This window comes from Somniosus microcephalus, unplaced genomic scaffold, assembly GCF_052327205.1.
Source record: "Somniosus microcephalus isolate GS21.2 unplaced genomic scaffold, FLI_Smic_1.0 unresolved_chr4, whole genome shotgun sequence".
NCBI lineage: Eukaryota > Metazoa > Chordata > Chondrichthyes > Squaliformes > Somniosidae > Somniosus > Somniosus microcephalus.
Genome location: NW_028225182.1, coordinates 33,571,905 through 33,591,693, shown reverse-complemented (window position 1 = coordinate 33,591,693; position 19,789 = coordinate 33,571,905). Strand labels below are relative to the sequence as shown.

At 50.8% G+C, this 19,789-nt stretch overlaps 1 protein-coding gene across 2 annotated transcripts in view; it reads left to right on the top strand.

Moving 5' to 3' along the window:
* Positions 1-19,789, top strand: part of LOC147090489 (arf-GAP domain and FG repeat-containing protein 1-like) — a 155,689-nt gene that overhangs the window by 80,985 nt on the left and 54,915 nt on the right. For both annotated transcript variants that reach the window (XM_085977258.1, XM_085977259.1), the window contains exons 3-4: positions 6,977-7,092; positions 13,751-13,901. In XM_085977258.1, coding sequence (XP_085833384.1) covers positions 6,977-7,092; positions 13,751-13,901 — 267 coding nt within the window. The remainder of the gene's footprint in view (positions 1-6,976; positions 7,093-13,750; positions 13,902-19,789) is intronic.

The window sequence follows — 19,789 nt, the reverse complement described above, 5'->3', positions numbered from 1 at the left end:
ATCCCTGTAACCCCACATATTTAATCCCCCTAACACTAAGGGTCAATTTATCATAGCCAATCAACCTAACCCGCACATCTTTGGACTGTGGGAGGAAACCGGAGCACCCGGAGGAAACCCACGCAGACACGGGCAGAATGTGCAAACTCCACACAGACAGTCGCCCGAGGCTGGATTCGAACCCGGGTCCCTGGCGCTGTGAGGCAACAGTGCTAACCACTATGCCACCGTTCTGGTCTCCCCCACAAGTGGAAGCATCTTCTCTACGTCTACCCTATAAGAAACCCGTCATAATTTTAAAGCCCTCCATCAGGTCACCCCTCCCCCCACCCCCCCCCCCACCCCCCTCAGCCTTCTCTTTTCTAGAGAAAAGAGCCCCAGCCTGTTCGGTCTTTCCAATGGTGTTAGAACATACATATAGAACATAAGAAGCAGGAGTAGGCCATACGGCCCCTCAGGCCTGCTCCGCCATTCAATAGGATCATGGCTGATCCGGACCTAGACTCACGTCCACTTCCCTGCCCGCTCCCCGTAACCCTTAATTCCCTTATCAGCTAGGAAACTGTCTATCTCCGTTTTAAATTTATTTCGTGTCGCAGCTTCCACAGCTCTCCGAGGTAGCAAATTCCATAGATTTACTACCCTCTGAGTGAAGAAGTTTCAGTCTACAGTTGAGACCAGCTGCCAGTTTATGCTGACATGAGATTAGGAGGCGGGGGGTGGGAGGTGGTGCGGATGAGACCTATTACCAATATAGCTGCTGTTTCGTGTGGAATGAGTGAGTAAGGGATCTTAGGGGGCTAAGTCGAATCTCCTCCCATCACTGCAGAAGAGGCTCCAGCGGTTGTCCCAAGGGCCATGTACACGACGGGAATCGAAGTCAGCCTTTACCTCAAGGGGGTTGGAATATTCAGATGAGGAAGTGAAGCTTCACTTAGAGAGAGCTTTGGTCAGACCCCCATCTGGAGCGCTGCGGTCAGTTCTGGGCACCGTACCTCAGGAAGGATACATTGGCCTTGGAGAGGGTGCAGCACCGATTCACCAGAATGATACCGGGGCCAACAGGGTTATATCCTCACTCAGAGGGTGGTGAACCTGTGGAATTCGCTACCACAGAAGGCTGTGGAGGCCAAGTCACTGAATATATTTAAGGAGATAGATAGATTTCTAGACACAAGGCATCAAGGGGTATGGGGAAGAGAGCGGGAATATGGTATTGAGATAGAGGATCAGCCATGATCATATTGAATGGCGGAGCAGGCTCGAAGGGCCGAATGGCCTACTCCTGCTCCTATTTTTCTATGTTTTCTATATTATAAGGACTGGTGGCACAGACTATTCCCTGGAGTATAGAAGATTAAGGGGGGATCTAATCGAGGTGTTTAAGATGATTAAAGGAGTTGATAGGGTGGATAGAGAGAAACTATTTCCTCTGGTGGGGGGAGTCCAGAACAAGGGGGCGTAACCTTAAAATTACAGCCAGGCCGTTCAGGGGTGATGTCAGGAGACACTTCTTCACACAAAGGGTCGTGGAAATCTGGAACCCCCCCCCCCCACTCCCCCCAAAAAGCTGTGGATTCTGGGTCAGTTGAAATTCGTAAGACTGAGATGGATAGATTTTTGTTGGCTCACCAATATAAAGGTTAGTGTTCTGGTTGACGCGTTTGCTGGCAGGGATCTGATAGCGGCATCTAATTGAATGGCGGAATGGGTTCGAAGGGCTGAATGGCCTTCTCCTGTTCCTACTATTCCTACGTTCTCTGCAGCTTGCGGGGGGAGGGTTGGCTGCCCATTATTTCACAGCCTTCAGCCAGGGGGATTTATATGATGACACGTCCCCCTGCTCCTTCTCTGGTGTCAGAGTGGGCTGTGTCCAGTGAGGGCGGGCACATCTCCTGCCCCCTCGACATCCAGCGTCAGCTTCAAGTCAGCTGCTCTCGGGTAGGGCAGCAATCAGGCTTTGGATGCTGGAGGTCAGTTGAAATCTTCAAGACTGAGTTCGATACATTTTTGATGGATATGAAGCAAAGGTGGGCAAATGGATTTGAGGTGCAGATCAGCCGTGATCTAATAGATCCAAGGTTGTCCCATCCTCTGTCGTCGAATTACAGTATGCAGACGACACTCGGAGGTCGAACTCGAAACCATCATCAACACCTTCACCGAAGCGTATGAGAGCATAGGCCTTGCACTAAACATCCGTAAGACAACCTGCCCCTGCCACACAGTACTGCCCCCCCGATTATCAAAATCCATGACAAGGCCTTGGACAACGTGGACCACTTTCCATACCTCGGGAGCCTACTGACAAGAAGTATGGAGCCTACTGTCATCAAGGGCAGACGTCGATGACGAAGTCCAACACCGCCTTCAGTGTGCCAGTGCAGCCTTTGGTCGCTTGAGGAGCAGAGTGTTTGAAAACCAGGACCTCAAACCTGGCACCAAGCTCATGGTCTACAGAGCAGTAGTGATACCCACCCTCATGTATGCCTCAGACACATGGACCATGTCCAGCAGGCGCCTCAAAGCACTGGAGAGGTACCACCAACGCTGCCTCCGCAACAACGTCCGTGTTCTCGCTCAGGCCAGCATCGAAGCTTTGACCACGCTCGATCAGCTCCGATGGACGGGTCACATCGTCCGCATGCCCGATACGAGATTCCCAAAACAAGCGCTCTACTCGGAGCTCCGACATGGTAAGAGAGCCCCAGGTGGGCAGAGGAAACGCTTCAAGGACACCCTCAAAGCCTCCTTGAAAAAGTGTAACATCCCCCACCGACACCTGGGAATCCCTGGCCCAAGACCGCACAAAGTGGAGGAGAAGTATCCGGGAAGGTGCCGAACACCTTCAGTCTCTTCGCCGGAGGCCAAGTGCAAGGAACGCACGTCAACCCAAGCACCCCACCCACCCGCCCCTTCAACCACTGTCTGCCCCACCTGTGACAGAGTCTGTAGGTCCTGCAATGGGCTCATTCACCTGAGAACTCATTTTTAGTGCAGAAGCAAGTCATCCTCGGCTCTGAGGGACTGCCTAAGAAGAATAGGATGGCGGGACAGGCTCGAGGGGCTGAATGGCCCACTCCCGTTCCCATGACGTACAGTTCTCTCGCCATCCGTCCGCTGTTCGACGATTCCTGCGCTCTAATCCTGTTCCGGCAAAGTCCCACTCCTGAACTCCTGGTCTCCGCAAAGCACAGTATGTGGAGACCAGCGAGCGAGACGGCGGCACACAGATATGCCTTCTCTGGAAATGGGAGCATTCGAGGAAGCCTGGCCTGGGGCCTCCACTAATGTTTAACCACGGCGCTCACTTAAGTGCAATTACTGCCTGTAAGTAGCAGGACTTCAGGGCTTTTTACTTTCATGCCTGGCAGCGTAGGAGGAACTGAAAGCCACTTAACCCGAGAGCGAGGAGTTAAATATCAAACACCGCAGGGACATCCTGGCCACGCACACACTCCTACTTCACTTCAATAAAACTCACCGGAGCAGCACTGATTCCTGCTAAAAGTCTCCCATTATTGCTGGAGAATGCAATTGTCCATTGAGCATTTACTCCGGAGCAGTGCTCCTGCAGAGGCCGCGCATGCGCAGTATCGTCTCCGGCATCGCATGCGCAGTATCGTCTCCAGCGTCGACAGCTGGTGAGCGGCCTGCGCGGGACCTCCTGATTTGTTTAGGGGGGAATGTTGCTCCTGAGGGTGTAATGAACACTCCCCCGTGCAGATTTGTAGGTTTACGAACGATATGAATGAATATTTTGCTGACTTACGCCCCTGGATCTTAACCCCGAGTCACAGCAATCATATGGAAGTCAAATCTCACTGCTCCACTTCCCACTCTAACCAGTTCGTTCCCAGGAACTCAAAACTCTCCCTCATTCCCACAGGAAGGATGTTCCCGATGGCGGGGGAGTCCAGAACCAGGGGTCACAGTCTAAGGATAAGGGGTAAGCCATTTAGGACAGAGATGAGGAGGAATTTCTTCACCCAGAGAGTGGTGAACCTGTGGAATTCTCTACCACAGAAGGCAGTAGAGGCCAATTCATTGAATATATTCAAGAAGGAGTTGGATATATTTCTTAAGGCTAAAGGTATCAAGGGATATGGGGAGAAAGCGGGGACCGGGTACTGAATTTGGATGAACAGCCATGATCGCATTGAATGGTGGAGCAGGCTCGAGGGGCTGAATGGCCTACTCCTGCTCCTATCTTCTATGTTTCTATGTCTAGAAATACTTAAACCCACAGTTGGCACCAGCTGCTAGCACTTCCTGATTCACTGAGCCATCTCTTGTCCCCCTCCTTCCCCAATCTTGCTGGTAGCCTGCACTCTAGCCTTTGACCCTTCACCTTGATTTCTCAATGAAGATAACTAGCCAAAGCCCAGTGAGTGGTCCTGGCCATGCTGATGCAGGAACCTTACCCTCGGGCTGCAGGGAAACCGCGCATACTTATGCTTAGTAGCCCCACAAACCTTTCCACGTTCCTTTTCTAAAAGCAAACTCGTTCTGTACCCAAGCTCTTTCAGGCCACGTCTGCTTTCCACGTCGCACTCCACCTCCAACCCCCTCAGGAGTACGTGATCTGGCGACTACGTTAATCGATCTCGATCGGGATATCAACAACTTGCATTTATACAGTGCCTTTAAAGTAGTAAAATGGCCCATGGCCCTTCACAAGAGTGATATTAGGACAGGTGACCAAAAGCTTGGCCAAAGAGGTGGGTTTTCAGGAGCGTCTTAAAGGCGACGAGAGTGGTAGAGCGGTTTAGGGAGGGAATTCCAGAGCTTAGGGTCTCAACAGCTAAAGGCACGGCCGCCAATGCTGGGACGAGAAATTGGGGGATTTACAAGAGGACAGAATTGGAGGAACACAGAAATCTTGGAGGGTTGTAGGTTGGGGGAGTTTATATGCCTGAGGTGCTGAAACTGAAATGACACTTTGTCTGTTTTGTAATAGTAATGCCTCCATTCTGAGCGATGTGCTGGTGCAGCTTGTCCTGCTGCCTGTGCATTGTGCCACAGAGGTGGGGTGAGAATCCGCCTTCCCCCTTCCTGCACCGCCCCCCCCCCCCCCCCCCCCCCCCGGCCTCGCTCCTTGCTACACTCCACTGGCCCTCTATTCCCACCACATTGTGCGTCTAGATGGTCATCCTCGGGTTCAGCGCTCTCGCACTTCACCCGAGCCACCTCCTCCAGCCGTGGCGCCTTCTGCTCTTCCGATCCAGAATTACTGCTCATTTCCCCGCTCCCTCCGTTCCGCCCTCTGGAGCCTGCTCTTTTTCACAGCTGCTGTTGGGAAAACTCTCCCAAAAACAGCTTCATCTCGCTGCCAGTTTTCTTTGCTTTCGTATCCTCCCGTAAACCTATGAGCTTGGAATCTGCGGTCAGCGGCGGAGCAAAGGCCTTGGAATCTGCGGTCAGCGGCGGAGCAAAGGCCTTGGAATCTGCGGTCAGCGGCGGAGCAAAGGCCTTGGAATCTGCGGTCAGCGGCGGAGCAAAGGCCTTGGAATCTGCGGTCAGCGGCGGAGCAAAGGCCTTGGAATCTGCGGTCAGCGGCGGAGCAAAGGCCTTGGAATCTGCGGTCAGCGGCGGAGCAAAGGCCTTCGCCGCTGACCCCCGAGGAAAGCTGCCCACGGAGAATCTCGCGAGCTCTGTGGCGAGAAGTTCCCCTTTATCGATGCACAAGTGACTTCAGCGCAGTGTAGTGGGGATCCCCTACTGCGATCTGCTGTGACACCAATGAGCCGTCTAAGGAGCCAATCACATTGTAGAATTCTCTCAGACCAGGAAATGAGAACCTGCTTTTATCCTGATTTCTTTTTAATGTTAGCGAGCAAAACAAAGAGTGGGGCTCTCACGTGGGGATACTTGAAATATCATGAACAAACTTTAAAAAAAAAAAAAAAAAGTTTTTTAAAGTTTCTTAAAAATTGTATTTTTATCATAATGGAGAAATTTGACAGTCCACAAAATTAAAATGAGCTTTTCAGGGCCATAACGTTCGTTTAGCGGTCATATGCTGTTAAAATCCCAGTTACACCGAATCCAACAAGGTCTAACTTCTAAATGGGGTATTTAACAGCGATATTGCCGGGAAAAGCCCAAGTTTCGTCCATTTCATTGATTACACTGTGCCGGCTTTGGGGGGGTGGTGGTGGTGGGGGAGGCGTACGGGGGGCACAGCGCAGCCAGTGTCGGAGCAGTGACTGACTGACCGCAACTTCAGGGTATCCGCGTTTAGATGCACATGCGCTACCTCCTGAAGTCGCGGTCACATTCTGAGGGCAAACGCTGCGTGACTGGAGAGCGATCGGGAGCGGCAACCCTAGCTGATGTTTTGTGAGATATATATTTATGTGTGTGTATATACAGGAAACTCTCTTTTTACCGACGCCTAAATAACCGGAAATCTCTCTTAACCGGCAAAATTCAGGAGTAGGTTCAGGTAAGTTTTACTTCATATTAGTGGCCGTGTAACCGGGGTTCCTGGATCTGTGGCCATGCAACAGGGACGCCTGGACCTGTGGCCGTGTAACCGGGGTTCCTGCACCTGTTGCCATGCAACAGGGACGCCTGGATCTGTGGCCGTGTAACCGGGGTTCCTGGATCTGTGGCCATGCAACAGGGACGCCTGGATCTGTGGCCGTGTAACCGGGGTTCCTGCACCTGTTGCCATGCAACAGGGACGCCTGGACCTGTGGCCGTGTAACCGGGGTTCCTGGATCTGTGGCCATGCAACAGGGACGCCTGGATCTGTGGCCGTGTAACCGGGGTTCCTGCACCTGTTGCCATGCAACAGGGACGCCTGGATCTGTGGCCGTGTACGGGGCTCTCGTACCTTAGTAAGTATACCTCTCTGTAATCTGGACTTTTTGATCAACCGGCAGCACGCCGGTCCCGTCGGTGCCAGCTATAAAAGAGTTTCCTGTATATGGAAAGAAAACTTAATCTTTTGTGTTCGATTCCTGTGCAGGTATGTAGGCAGATTTGGCTGGGCCTGTTTGACTCCAGATCGTCAGTTATCCCCGACTACAGGGATCCGCAAAAAATCAAGGAATTCCTACAGGATAAATATGAGAAGAAAAGATGGTGAGTAATCGTGCGTTGTATTGACGTTGCAGTGAGGAACCATCCCAGTCTCATAGTCATAACGGCACAGAAGGAGGCCATTCGGCCCGTCGAGTCCGCGCCGGCTCTCTGTAGAGCAATCCAGTCAGTCCCATTCCCCCCGCTCTATCCCCGTAGCCCTGCAAGTTTATTTCCCTCCAGTGCCGATCCAGTCTCCCCTTGAAAACATTGAGTGTCTCCGCTTCCACCTTCTTCTTCTTAGACAGTCCCTCGGAACCGAGGATGACTTGCTTCCACATTAAAAATGAGTTCTCAGGTGACTGATGAGTCCGATGCGGGACCTACAGTCTCTGTCACAGGTGGGGCAGACGGTGGTTGAAGGGGCGGGTGGGTGGGGTGCTTGGGTTGACGTGCGCTCCTTGCGCTGTTTGCGCTTGGCTTCCGCTTGCTCCCGGCGAAGAGACTCGAGGTGTTCGGCGCCTTCCCGGATGCTTCTCCTCCACTTTGTGCGGTCTTGGGCCAGGGATTCCCAGGTGTCAGTGGGGATGTTGCACTTTTTCAAGGAGGCTTTGTGAGTGTCCTTGAAGTGTTTCCTCTGCCCACCTGGGGCTCTTATGCCACGTCGGAGCTCCGAGTAGAGCGCTTGTTTTGGGAGTCTTGTATCGGGCATACGGACGATGTGGCCCGTCCATCAGAGCTGATTGAGCGTGGTCAGAGCTTCGATGCTGGGGATGTTGGCCTGGGCGAGAACACGAAAATTGGTGGGGTGGTAAATTGTGAGGAGGAAAGCCTCAGGCTACAGGACGATATAAACGGGTTGGTCAGATGGGCGGAAAAGTGGCAAATGGAATTTAACCCTGAAAGGTGCGAGGTGATGCATTTTGGACGGACAAATAAGGCAAGGGAATACACAATGAGTGGTAGGACCCTAGGAAGTACAGAGGGTCAGAGGGACCTTGGTGTACATGTACATAGATCCCTGAAGGCAGCGGAACAGGTAGATAAGGTGGTTAAAAAGGCATATGGGATACTTGCCTTCATTAGCCGAGGCATAGAATATAAGAGCAGGGAGGTTATGATGGAACTGTACAAAACGCTGGTGAGGCCACAGCTGGAGTACTGTGTGCAGTTCTGGTCGCCTCACTATAGGAAGGATGTGATTGCTTTGGAGAGGGTGCAGAGAAGATTCACCAGGATGTTACCTGGGATGGAGCGCCTCAGCTATGAAGAGAGGCTGGACAGGCTGGGGTTGTTTTCCTTGGAGCAAAGAAGGCTGAGGGGGGACCTGATTGAGGTGTACAAAATGATGAGGGGCATAGATAGGGTAGATAAAGAGGAACTTTTCCCCTTAGTAGGGGGGTCAATAACAAGGGGGCATAGATTCAGGGTAAGGGGCAGGAGATTTAGAGGGGATTTGAGGAGGAACTTTTTCACCCAGAGGGTGGTTGGAATGTGGAACTCAATGCCTGAAAGGGTGGTAGAGGCAGGAACCCTCACAACATTCAAGAAGCATTTGGATGAGCACTTGAAATGCCATTGCATACAAGGCTATGGACCAAATGCTGGAAAATGGGATTAGACTGGACAGGGATGGATGGGCGGCGCAGACACGATGGGCCGAAGGGCCTCTTTCTGTGCTGTAAAACTCTATGACTCTATGACTCTATGACTCCGTTCCGTCGGCAGCGAGTTCCAGGTCCTCGCCACTCGCTGTGTAAAAAAAAGTTTTTCTTCACATCCCCCTTGCCCAAAACCTTAAATCTGTGTCCCCTAGTCCTTGTACCGTCAACTAGTGGAAACAGCTTTTCCCCGTCTAGCCTATCCAAACCTGTCATAATCTTGTACACCTCGATCAAATCACCCCTCGACCTCCTTTGCTCTAATGAAAACCAGCTTCTCCAACCTGTCCTTGTAGCTAAGATCCTCCACCCCCGGAATATTCTGGTAAATCTCCTCTGCACCCTCTCAAGGGCCTTCACATCCTTCCTAAAGTGTGGTGACCAGAACTGGAGGCAATACTCCAGTTGTGACCTATCCAGCGCTTTACAAGGGTTCAGCATTACTTCTCCACTTTACTGACGCTCCCCTGGGCCGCTCTGCTTGTAGTGAATACTGCTGTGTAATTTAGATGCATTTTGGATGAGGACTAGTGCCTAAAGGAACATCCGTCAATTATATAATCCCCCCTCCATTCCCCCCCAGATTTTCCCCTTGTCTCCCGAAGGTGCTGCCTCGTGCTGGGATACGGGCTTGAAGGAAGCCCTCTGGTAGTTTGCCCAGATGACCATTCTTTGTGTGAGTGTGGGCAGCCACTTGGACACAGGGAGGGTCACAAGCACGACCGATTCGGTCCTCGCCCGGTTACCTGCATGCGTGCAATTCCCAGCAGCCGTCACTGGATAGAGACTGGGGATTAGCAGCAGAAACTCCAGCTGATTTTCCCCCCTCGTCTCCCCTACCCTAGCCCAAATGCTGGACTGGCTGAGATCACCTCAGTCAGCATAGGCTGGGAATTGAACCCCGAACCTTCCTGGTTAGTGTCTTTCAGTTAAACTGAAGCGTTTGCAACCATCTTCAGCCAGACGTGCCGAGTGGATGATCCATCTTGGCCGACTCCTGAGGTCCCCACCATCACAGAAACCAGTCTTCAGCCAATTTGGTTCACGCTACGTGATATCAAGAAACGGCTGAGTGCACTGGATACATCAAAGGCTGTGGGCCCCGACAACATCCCGGCTATCGTGCTGAAGACTTGTGCTCCAGAACTAGCCGTGCCTCTAGCCAAGCTGTTCCAGTACAGCTACAACTGGCATCCTTCCGACAATGTGGAAAACTACCCAGGTATGTCCTGTCCCCAAAAAGCAGGACAAATCCAATCCGGCCAATTACCGCCCTATCAGTCTACTCTCAATCATCAGCAAAGTGATGGAAGGTGTCGTTGACAGTGCTGTCAAGCAACACTTACTCACCAATAACCTGCTCACTGATGCTCAGTTTGGGTTCCGCCAGGACCACTCAGCTCCTGACCTCATTACAGCCTTGGTCCAAACATGGACAAAAAAGCTGAATTCCAGAGGTGAGGTGAGAGTGACTGCCCTTGACATCAAGGCAGCATTTGACCGAGTGTGGCATCAAGGAGCCCTAGTAAAATTGAAGTCAATGGGAACCAGGATGAAAACTCCATTGGCTGGAGTCATACCTAGCACAAGAAAAGATGGTTGTGGTGGTTGGAGGTCAATCATCACAGCCCCAGGACATCGCTGCAGGAGTTCCCCAGGCCCAACCATCTTCAGCTGCTTCATCAATGACCTGAATGAAATCAGTATTTGTAGGGAAATGGTGTTGGGGAAATTGACGGGATTGAAGGTCGATAAATCCCCAGGACCTGATAACCGACATCCTAGGATACTTAAGGAAGTGACCCTAGAAATACTAAATGCATTGCTGGTCATCTTCCAAAATTCTATAGACTCTGGCACAGTTCACATGGATTGGAGGGTAGCTAATGTTACCCCACTATTTAAAAAAGGTGGTAGAGAGAAAACGGGGAATTATAGACCGATAAGTCTGACATCGGTAGTGGGGGAAATGCTAGAGTCCGTGATAAAAGATGTAATAGCAGAGCACTTGGAAAACAGTGACAGGATCGGACAAAGTCAACATGGATTTACAAAAGGTAAATTGTGCTTGACTAATCTACTGGAATTTTTTGAGGATGTAACTGGTAGAATAGATAAGGGAGAACCAGTGGATGTGGTGTATTTGGACTTTCAGAAGGCTTTTGATAAGGTCCCGCATAAGAGATTAGCGTGCAAAGTTAAAGCACATGGGATTGGGGGTAAGTAACTGACTTGGATAGAGAACTGGTTGGCAGACAGGAAGCAAAGAGTTGGAATAAACGGGTCTTTTTCCGAGTGGCAGGCAGTGACTAGTGGAGTACCGCAGGGATCGGTGCTAGGACCCCAGCTATTCACAATATATATTAATGATCTAGATGAGGGAACTAGATGTAATATCTCCAAGTTTGCAGATGACACAAAGCTGGGTGGGCGTGTGTGCTGTGAAGAGGATGCTGAGAAACTCCAGTATGATTTGGACAGGTTGGGTGATTGGGCAGAAACATGGCAGATGCAGTATAATGTGGATAAATGCAAGGTTATCCACTTTGGTGGCAAAAACAGGAAGGCAGATTATTATCTGAACGGCAATAGATTGGGAGAAGGGGAAGTGCAACGAGACCTGGGTGTTATTGTGCACCAGTCGCTGAAGGTAAGCATGCAGGTGCAGCAGGCGGTTAAGAAGGCAAATGGTATGTTGGCCTTCATAGCGAGAGGATTCGAGTACAGGAACAAGGATGTCTTGCTACAGTTGTACAGGGCCTTGTTCAGACCACACCTTGAGTATTGTGTGCAGTTTTGGTCGCCTTATCTGAGGAAGGATGTTCTTGCCATGGAGGGAGTGCAGCGACGATTCACAAGCCTGATCCCTGGGATAGCAGGAATGACATTTGAGGAGAGATTGGGTCGATTGGGCTTATATTCACTGGAGTTTAGAAGAATGAGAGGGGATCTCATTGAAACTTATAAAATTCTAACAGGACTAGACAGACTAGATGCAGGAAGGATGTTCCCGATGGCGGGGGAGTCCAGAACCAGGGGTCACAGTCTAAAGATAAGGGGTGAGCCATTTAGGACTGAGATGAGGAGGAATTTCTTCACCCAGAGAGTGGAGAACCTGTGGAATTCTCTACCACAGAAGGCAGTTGAGGCCAATTCATTAAATATATTCAAGAGGGAGTTGGATATATTTCTTAAGGCTAAAGGGATCAAGGGGTATGGGGAGAAAGCAGGGACAGGGTACTGAGTTTTAATGATCAGCCATGATCTCATTAAATGGCGGAGCGGGCTTGAGGGGCCGAATGGCCGACTCCTGCTCCTATCTTCTATGTTTCTATGACCTTCCCTCCATCATAAGGTCAGAAGTGGGGATGTTCGCTGATGACAGTAGTGTTCAGTGCCATTCACAACTCCACAGATAATGAAGCAGTCCATGCCCGCATGCAGCAAGACCTTGACAACATTCAGGCTTGGGCTGATAAGTGGCAGGTAACATTCGCGCCACATATGTGCCAGGCAGTGACTATCTCCAACAAGCGAGCGTATAAGCACCGCCCCATGACATTCAATGGCCTTACCATTGCTGAATCTCCCACCGTCAATATCCTGGGGGTCACCATTGACCAGAAACTTAACTGGACCAGCCACATAAATACTGTGGCAACAAGAGCAGGTCAGAGGCTGGGTATTCTGCGGTGAGTGTCTCACCTCCTGACTACCCAAAGCCTTTCCACCATCTACAAGGCACAAGTCAGGAGTGTGATTGAATACTCTTCACTTGCCTGGATGAGTGCAGCTCCAACAACACCCAAGAAGCTCGACACCATCCAGGACAAAGCAGCCCGCTTGATTGGCACCCCATCCACCACCTTAAACATTCACTCCCTCCACCACCGGCGCACTGTGGCTGCAGTGTGTACCATCTACAAGATGCACTGCAGCAACTCACCAAGGCTTCTTCGGCAGTACCTCCCAAACCCGCGACCTCTTCCACCTAGAAGGACAAGGGCAGCAGGCGCATGGGAACACCACCACCTCCAAGTTCCCCTCCAAGTCCCACACCATCCTGACAGAAATATATCGGCCGTTCCTTCATCGTCGCTGGGTCAAAATCCTGGAACTCCCTCCCTAACAGCACTGTGGGAGCACCTTCACCACACGGACTGCAGCAGTTCAAGAAGGCAGCTCACCACCACCTTCGATGGGGCAATTAGGGACGGGCAATAAATGCTGGCCTTGCCAGCGACGCCCACATCCCAGGAATGAATTAAAAAAATGTTGACTTTCCCATAGGGGGAAAGAAAAGACTTGCATTTATATAGCGCCTTTCACAACCACCGGACGTCCCAAAGCGCTTTGCAGCCAATGAAGTATTTTTGAAGTGTAGTCACTGTTGTAATGTGGGATATGCGGCAGTCAGTTTCTGCACAGCAAGCTCCCACAAACAGCAATGTGATAAATGACCAGATAATTTGTTTCAGTGATGTTGGTTGAGGGATAAATATTGGCCCCAGGACACCGGGGAGAACTTCCCCTGCTCTTCTACGAAATAGTGGCCGTGGGGCCTTTTACGTCCACCTGAGAGAGCAGACGGAGTCTCGGTTTAACGTCTCATCCGAAAGACGGAACCTCCGACAGTGCAGCACTCCCTCAGTACTGGCACTGGGAGTGTCACCCTGGATGAATGTGCTCAAGTCTCTGGAGTGGGGCTTGATCCCACAACCTTCTGAGGCGGTTAGGGTGCAAATCAAATGGATTGTACCATCAAACTAATAGATTTCCAGTGGCATTGCAAATGGTGAGGCAGAAGGTTCAGTGTCATGTGGCGTCTGCGGTGCAGCGTTCACACACTGCGCACTATCCACATTACTTCTGTTATATGGATCAATCTATAATCTATTAAAAAGCAAAGTAAGAATGTGGAATTGCTAAAAGACTGCCCTGAGCTGAAAGCGAAGAGAGTGAGGGATTGTGCGGTAAGTGGTTAATGTGTTGCTGTTCCGAGAGCAGATTGTGTCTGCCCTTCTCCTAAAACCTAATCGGTTTGGTCTTTAATATTCCAGGTATGTTCCTCCAGAGCGTGTAAAGGTACCTGCAGCCACGTCCGCTACGACCTCCCTTAGCAGCAGGAGCAGCACGCCCGACGTCAAGCCACTGAAGACGCTCATGGGAGAATCAGCTCCAGCCCTGAACGTCACGAGAACCGCCAGCCAGGTACCGGCAGTGGGATGTTTCCAAGTTCAAGAACAGCGATAACTTGCATTTATACAGCGCCTTTAATGTAGTAAAACTTCCCAAGGCGCTTCAAAGGAACGTTATCAGACAAAAATTGACAGCAAGCCACATAAGGAGACACTAGGACAGGTGAACGAGGTCGGTTTTGAGGAGAGAGAGGCGGAGAGGTTTAGGGAGGGAATTCCAGAGCTCAGGGCCCAGGCAGCTGAAGGTACGGCCGCCAATGGTGGAGCGATTAAAATTGGGGATGCACAAGACGCAAGAATTGGAGGAGCGCAGAGATCTCGGAGGGTTGTGGAGCTGGAGGAGGTTACAGAGATGGGGAGAGGCCCTGGAGGGATTTGAAAACAAGGATGAGAATTTTAAAAGTTCCTCCCCTATTCTCCCGAAACCTTGCGGGAAAGCAGTTCCCCGGGCTCGGGCGGTCCTCCAGTACCTCATTTAAGTGGCCGTTCTTCACGCGCAAGCTTAGTGTCGGCAGGCTGTTTGACCATGAAGAGCATCGCTGCCCAGCTAAGTCCTATCCTCACCCGATGTTCCCATGGGCGCCGCTGTCCCTCCCAAGGCAGAGGGCACGGAGGCCAATTGGTGTATCTCTGCCGACAGCCCCTAGTGCGAGATCCGCTATCTCAGCACGGACCGGAGATTGACTACGCAATCTGCAGCTCCGTATGACTATACAGAACTAGGGGGGCATAGTCTCAGGACAAGGGGTCGGCCATTTAAGTCTGATTTGAGGAATTTCTTCACTCAAGAGGGTTGTGAATCTTTGGAATTCTCTACCCCAAAGGGCTGTGGATGCTGACTATGTTCAAGGCTGAGATCGATAGATTTTTGGAATCGAGGGATACGGGGATCGGGCGGGAAAGTGGAGTCGAGGTCGAAGATCAGCCATGATCTGATTGAATGGCGGAGCAGGCTCGAGGGGCCGTGTGGCCCACTCCTGCTCTTATTTCTTATGTTCTTATGTACCAGTGTCATGCTCAGTTTCCCTTGACCAATTCAGCAGGCAGGCCACTTGCTTCCTGGCCTTGGAGATACAGAGCGATGATAGGATTTGACCTTGTCTAGTAACTTTTTGTGCTCTTCCTTCCTTCCCCCCCCCCCCCCCCCCCGCCCCCTTTCAGGAATTGAGATACTATGGGCAGGAGCAAGCAGCCTTCCACTCTATCAGCATATTTGTGTACACACGTGTCAGCCGTGGCTCTGGGTCGCACTCGTGCCTCTGAGTCAGAAGGTCGTGGGTCTAAGTCTCATTCCAGAGACTGGAGCCCATAATCCAGGCCGACACCCCCAGTGCAGTACTGAGGGAGCGCCACACTGTCGGAGGTGCCATATTTCGGATGAGACGTTAAACTGAGGCCCCTGTCTGCTCTCTCAGGTGGATGTAAAAGATCCCACGGCCACTATTGAAGAGCGGGGGGGCGTTCTCCCCGGTGTCCTGGGGCCAATATTCATCCCTCAATCAACATCACTGAAACCGATTATCTGGTCATCATCACATTGCTGTTTGTGGGATCTTACTGTGCTCAATTTGCTGCCACGTTTACTATATTACATCAGTGACTGTAAAGCGCTTTGGGACGTCCTGGGGTGGTGAAAGGTGCTATATAAATGCAAGCTCTCTCTCTTTTTCGTTCTTCACCAATCCGCTGTAGCAGCAGATGTTGCAGCCAGCGGGGCACGAAGTTCAGAACATCTGGAGGTTACCAAACTATCAACGAATGAAATGCACTGGAAGTTTTAACCGCCGAATTCGACACCACTGAGCCATCGGAACGTCACGTTTATTCCCTACATGCCTAAAAGGGAATTAAATGTTGTTCCCCAGTGGGTCAGTCGGTAACTGCCCACCCAGCGTGGTACTGAGCCGCACAGCCCAACAAGTATCGGGTTCGTAGGAACAGGAGGAGGCCATTCAGCCCCTCAATCAAGCCCCTTTCGCCATTCGATTAGATCATGGCTGATCTGAACCTCTACTCCATTTACCCGCCGTTGAGCCTTAATCCCTTATTGCCTTTTAACGAATAAAGATCTGTCGATCTCAGTCTTAAAAATTCCAAGTGACCGCTCCCCCCAGCATCCACAGCTTTTTGGGGGCGAGAGTTGCACATTTCCACTTCCCTTGGTTATGAAGAAGTGCTTCCTGGTTTCTGAACGGCCTAGCTCTAATAAAATTGTGCCCCCTTGTTCTGGATTCCCCCACCAGAGGAAATAGTCTCTATCTACCTAATCAAATCCTTTTGTACATGTTAATTAGATTACCCTTCACCATCCAATCTCCAGGGACATCCCGGCTATCGTGCTGAAGACTTGTGCTCCAGAATTAGCTGCTTCTCTAGCCAAGCTGTTCCAGTACAGCTACAACACTGGCATCTATCTGACAATGTGGAAAACTGTCCAGGAACGACCTGTCCACAAAAAGCAGGACAAATCCAATCTGGCCAATTAGCGTCCCATTAGTCTACTCTCAATCATCAGCAAAGTGACGGAAAGTATCGTCGACAGTGCTATCAAGCGACACTAACACACCAATAACCTGCTCACTGACGCCCAGTTTGGGTTCCGCCAGGACCACTCGGCTCCAGACCTCATTACAGCCTTGGTCCAAACATTGGACAAAAGAGCTGAATTCCAGAGGTGAGGAGAGTGACTGCCCTTGACATCAAGGCATCATTTGACCGAGTCTGGCATGAAGGAGCCCTAGTACAATTGAAGTCAATGGGAATTGGGGGGAGAACTCTCTATTGGCTGGAGTCATACCTAGCACAAAGGAACATGGTTGTGGTGGTTGGAGGTCAATCATTACAGCCCCAGGACATCGCTGCAGGAGTTCCTCAGGGCAGTGTCCTAGGCCCAACCATCTTCAGCTGCTTCATCAATGACCTTCCCTCCATCAGAAGGTCAGAAGTGGGGATGTTCGCTGATGACTGCACAGTGTTCAGTGCCATTCACAACTCCTCAGATAATGAAGCAGTCCATGCCCGCATGCAGCAAGACCTGGACGACATTCAGGCTTGGGCTGATAAGTGGCAGGTAACATTCGCACCACACAAGTGCCAGACAATGACTGTCTCCAACAAGCGAGCGTCTAACCACCGCCCCTTGACATTCAATGGCATTACCATTGCCGAATTCCCCACTATCAACATCCTGAGGGTCACCATTGACCAGAAACTTAACTGGACCAGCCACATAAATACTGTGGCAACAAGAGCAGGTCAGAGGCTGGGTATTCTGTGGCGAGTATCTCACCTCCTGGCTCCCCAAAGCCTTTCCACCATTTACAAGGCACAAGTCAGGAGTGTGATGGAATACTCTCCACTTGCCTGGATGAGTGCAGCTCCTACAGCACTCGAAGCTTGACGCCATCCAGGACAAAGCAGCCGCTTGATTGGCACCCCATCCACCACCTTAAACATTCACTCCCTCCACCACCGGCGCACCGTGGCTGCAGTGTGTACCATCTACAAGATGTACTGCAGCAACTCGCCAAGGCTTCTTCGGCAGCACCTCCCAAACCTGTGACCTCGTCCACCTAGAAGGACAAGGGCAGCAGGCGCATGGGAACACCGCCAGCTCCGAGTCACACACCATCCTGACTTGGAAGTATATCGGCCGATCCTTCATCGTCCCCGAGTCAAACTCCTGGAACTCCCTCCCTACCAGTATTGTGGGAGCACCTTCACCACCCGGACTACAGCGGTTCAAGGCGGCAGCTCACCACCTTCTCAAGGGCAACTAGGGATGGGCAATAAATGCTGACCTTGCCAGTAACGCTCACATCCCATAAACAAATAAATAAAAAGAATACAAGCCTAGTTTATGCAACCTGAGCTCATAATTTAACCCTTTTAGCCCGGTATCATTCTGGTGAATCCATGCTGCACCCTGCTCAGAGGCCACTCACTACAGGAAACTTTTTTTTTATCCGGCACCGACGTGCCGGTTCATCAAAAATCCCGGATAACCGAAAGCTATCGTAAAAGATACGGAGAGCTGAGAGCTCCGTATAAAGCAACAAACCCTGTTGCTTAGCAACAGGTTCAGAACAATGGCCACAAGTTCCAAGCGTCTCTGTAGCTTAGCAACAGCTGCAGCCACACCTGATTGCACAGCAACAGATGGAGGAAGGCAAGTAATAAAACTTACCTGAACCTACTCCTGAATTTTGCCGGTTAACCGAGATTTCCGGTTATTTAGGTGCCGGTAAATCGAAAGTTTCCTGTATGTCCTTCTTGAGGTGTGGTGCCCAGAACTGAACGCAGTACTCTAGATGGGGTCTAACCAAGGCTCTGTACCACTGAAGCATAGCTTGCATCCCAAACCCAAAGGCCATCATTAGCCTTTTTGATTACTTTTTGGAGCCTGCACATTATCTTTTTAGTGATTTGTGCATATTAACACCTGAATCCCTTTGCTCCTGCACAGTTTCTCATCTCTTGCCATTAAGAAAAATATTCCAGTTTGTCTTTCTTGCACCACAACCCCACCACCTTCTGACTCGAGGCGAGAGCGGCACCAATGGGGCCAAGCTGTCCCTCGAACAGAAAAAGCTGGCATTATGCAGCCGCCCCATCAGCACCCGAGGCAGATTTGAGCATATCGTAGAATGATGCAGCACAGAAGGAGGCCATTCGGCCCATTGTGCCAGTGCCAGCTCTTTGAAAGAGCTCTCCAATTAGTCCCACTCCCCCCCCCGCCCCCCCCCCCCCAGCTCTTTCTCCATAACCCTGCAAAATTTTCCTTTTCAAGCATTTATCCAATTCCCTTTTGAAAGTTGCTGTTGAATCTGTATCCACCACCCTTTCAGGCAGCGCATTCTAGATCACATGAAACACAAAAAGTTAGCATGCAGGTACAGCAAGTAATTAGGAAGGCAAATGAAATGTGGGCCCTTATTGCAAGGTGGGTGGAGTATAAAAGTAGGGAAGTCCTGCTACAACTGTACAGGGGGCTGGTGAGACCACACCTGGAGCACTGCGTACAGTTTTGGTCTCCTTATTTAAGGAAGGATATACTTGCATTGGAGGCAGTTCAGAGACGGTTCACGAGGTTGATTCCTGAGATGAAGGGGTTGTCTTGTGAAGAAAGGTTGAGCAGGTTGGGCCGATACTCATTGGGAGTTTAGAAGAATGAGAGGCGATCTTATTGAAACATACAAGATTCTGAGGGTTCACGACAAGGTGGATGCTGAGAGGATGTTTCCCCTAGAACTAGGGGGCATAGTTTCAGAATAAGGGAGTCGCCCATTTAAGACGGAGATGAGGAGGAATTTCTTCTCTGAGGGTTGTGAATCTTTGTAATTCTCTACCTCAGAGAGCTGTGGAGGCGGAGTCAGTGAATATATTCAAGGCCGAGATTGACAGACATTGAACTCCAGGGCAGTCAAGGGTTATGTTCTTATCACAACAACTCCCTGCGTTAAAAAGATTTCTCTTCATCTCCCCCTACAGGCCCTTTTGAAACATTAACGCACCGTTTTCTCTTCAGCTGATGGCTCTGCTGTGTATTAGAACACAAGAAACAGGAGCAGGAGTCGGCCAGTCGGCCCCTCGAGCCTGCTCCGTTCAATATGATCATGGCTGATCCAATCTTGGCCTCAACACCACTTCCCCGCGCTCTCCCCATACCCTTAACTCCCTTTTTAAAAAAAAAAAAAATAGTTTATGGGATGTGGGCGTCGCTGGCAAGGCCAGCATTCATTGCCCATCCCTAGTTGTCCTTGAGAACTGTTTTGTAGCGGCTCAGAGCACATATGCTAGCCGAACAGGGGGCCCTTGATCAGAAGCCAATAACATTGTTTGACTGCCCCTGACCAGGCAGGGAAAGGAGACCTTAATCAGCACAGGAGCTGATTGTAAAAG